Here is a 1,425-nt window from a genome sequence, read left to right as displayed (position 1 = left end):
AATTGCATGCGGGCCATCTTACTGTCACACTTAATCTACATTATCTGTTGCCAAATAGTAGGCCTACGGTATTGGATCTCTTGGTTCTTGCTGTTAGTCAATAGCGTTGCTTTCGTTAATGATAAAGACATCATTTTCTGTTCATCACAGTTATCAGAATCTACAAAAATAATGCAGAATTTTAGCTTAACAATCATTACACTGCATGACACCGAATCACCGAAACTACTGGCAGTATGCTAGTAGTATGTTCTATCACTCTGGCGAAATGTCACATCGACAAGTTATAACGAGTTATGGATGCATTTCAACGCATTTTGATATAACTCTATGATACTCTGAATACTTTTATAGGCATACTTTTGTAATTCGCATTGACTGTATCCACAGGCAAACTGAATTCTTATTCTAATATTTTCGTCATGATGATATAACAGAATAGTAAATTATATATCTCTCAAGTTAGTTAACGTTTGTGAATCACGATTTATGGTAAACCATTACTCGGTTCTTTTTCTAGATAAAGATGTTTCCTTCACCCTAATTCTCAAGCTGTGCTAATTTACCCTATGATGAATGTGTGAGTAGTGTATTTGATCTTGCGTTAGAGATGCTCAAGGTTAAAGAAGGAATACGGTTAAAGCTGGAGGAGTTGCCATTTACTACAAAGAATTATATTTGACCTGTCAAAACATTTTGTATATTTTGACTGTTGCATATGTTTCACGGTCTTAATAATGTCCCGAAGTAATCTACACCTGAGGAAGACAAAAAATATAAATACATTAGAACAATTAATACATATGATATCTGGATGCTCCAGGGGGCGGAGTCGGCTTAGGCAGGTATATAAGCGGTGAAAGCGTTGTGACGGTACCATTCCCACCTATTATATCTACCATACACTGTCGATTTAGTCATGGCGACGAAGGCGCTGGTAAGTTTATATAGCAGGCCGCCGTATAAAGTGTCAATTAGTTTACCTCTTAATTTAATGTTACACTACTTTTCTTTACCAACGGAAATGTGAATGTGAAGCGAACTATTATTGACGTTCGCATTTCCTTATTGCAGTTGGAGTAATGATAGCCAAATCTTATATCATTATATATGTTACTAGCGGTAATCAAGAACTGCGATCAATTAAAACAATTTTACGTATAAAACAATAACGAAAAAAATCAAAATCAAGATTTAAACCCTCTGCAGGTGTTTCTGCTGTTGGTCGGGGTGGCATCTACAACATCTACCTCACATGTGTCCATCAACTTCGGTGGAGCTAATGTAAACTACAACAACGACCACGTCGACGGCCCTGCAGAAAGCTACCATCCCGCTCCAGTCTCATATCATCCAGCCCCAGCTTACCACCCGGAACCCAAGTACCCCGTGCACCACGAGCCTAAGTATCCCGCACACCCTGCG

General features: G+C 38.5%; 1 protein-coding gene across 1 annotated transcript; it reads left to right on the top strand.

Moving 5' to 3' along the window:
• Positions 1-885: 885 nt before the first annotated feature.
• LOC119588382 lies at positions 886-1,425 on the top strand (the record flags this gene model as incomplete). The annotated part of the gene is given in 2 exon segments (XM_037937062.1): positions 886-937; positions 1,210-1,425. Coding segments are annotated over 2 exon segments (234 nt in total), but the record flags the coding sequence as incomplete, so codon positions are not given.

The sequence above is a fragment of the Penaeus monodon genome, chromosome 23 (genome assembly GCF_015228065.2).
Source record: "Penaeus monodon isolate SGIC_2016 chromosome 23, NSTDA_Pmon_1, whole genome shotgun sequence".
Classification (NCBI taxonomy): domain Eukaryota; kingdom Metazoa; phylum Arthropoda; class Malacostraca; order Decapoda; family Penaeidae; genus Penaeus; species Penaeus monodon.
The sequence above is the reverse complement of the archived record's forward strand: the minus strand, read 5'-3'. Positions and strand labels throughout refer to the sequence as shown.